This window comes from Salvia miltiorrhiza, chromosome 5 (assembly GCF_028751815.1).
Source record: "Salvia miltiorrhiza cultivar Shanhuang (shh) chromosome 5, IMPLAD_Smil_shh, whole genome shotgun sequence".
NCBI classification, from domain to species: Eukaryota; Viridiplantae; Streptophyta; class Magnoliopsida; order Lamiales; family Lamiaceae; genus Salvia; species Salvia miltiorrhiza.
In genome coordinates, this window is record NC_080391.1 from 246,665 (window position 1) to 247,500 (window position 836).

The following is an 836-nucleotide window of genomic DNA, read 5'->3' on the forward strand; positions in this document are numbered from 1 at the left end:
TTATTTGAGCCGAATTACCTCTTTAATTGATTTACTTCAAGCTTATTTATTTGATTTAATTCTGCGTTTTTAGTTAATTAATTCCTCTTAAAATTAAGGCGTGGTGGCATCACCGATTTTCTAGATTTAGGGAATTGAATGATTTTATCTGCTCTCTGTGGGATCGACCCTGCTTATCACGATACTAATATATTTTGATAATTCTGCAGGAATTATTTTGGTGGGATACGACGTCCACCAATACCTGTAATATATAGCATTAACATGCATGCACCACATAACAAATTAAATATTCTTAAAGAGTTTTTCAAGTAGTCATTCATGGCTTTTAAGATTTTTCAGCTCATCTCCTTCATCTTCCTCATTTTCATACTACTTGCTCCTAGTGGCCATGCCAAGAGGAACACCCCAAGTGGCAAAAAATCCTCACCTTTTGATTTCATCAAGAAATTAAAAGGTTGTCACAAGGGCAACAATACTAAAGAGATCCATGAGCTCAAAGTCTACCTCGAGAAATTCGGTTATCTCAGATATTCAAACAAAACACAAGCCACTAATGATGATTTCGATGATGTCCTCGAATCATCCATCAAAACCTATCAAGAAAACTACCACATCAAACCCTCAGGGGTCATGGACGACGAGACGATATCAAGAATGACAACCCCACGATGCGGGGTGCCTGATATCGTCAACGGCACTAACTACATGCAACCTCGAAACAGAAACCACGAGTCTGGCTCGAGCGGCATCCACGCCGTGTCCCACTACAGTTTCTTTGAAGGAGAGCCTAAATGGCCGCCTTCCAAATCCCATTTGACCTACAGGTTCTTGCC

The 836-nt window shown here is 40.0% G+C and overlaps 1 protein-coding gene across 1 annotated transcript in view; it reads left to right on the forward strand.

The window, feature by feature from the left end:
* Positions 1 to 281: 281 nt before the first annotated feature.
* Positions 282 to 836, forward strand: part of LOC131026537 (metalloendoproteinase 3-MMP-like) — a 1,154-nt gene continuing 599 nt past the window's right edge. Inside the window, exon 1 of the mRNA XM_057956424.1 lies at positions 282 to 836. This exon is cut by the window's right edge and continues 599 nt beyond it. Within this exon, the coding sequence (XP_057812407.1) occupies positions 322 to 836 (515 nt within the window). The 5' untranslated portion in view covers positions 282 to 321.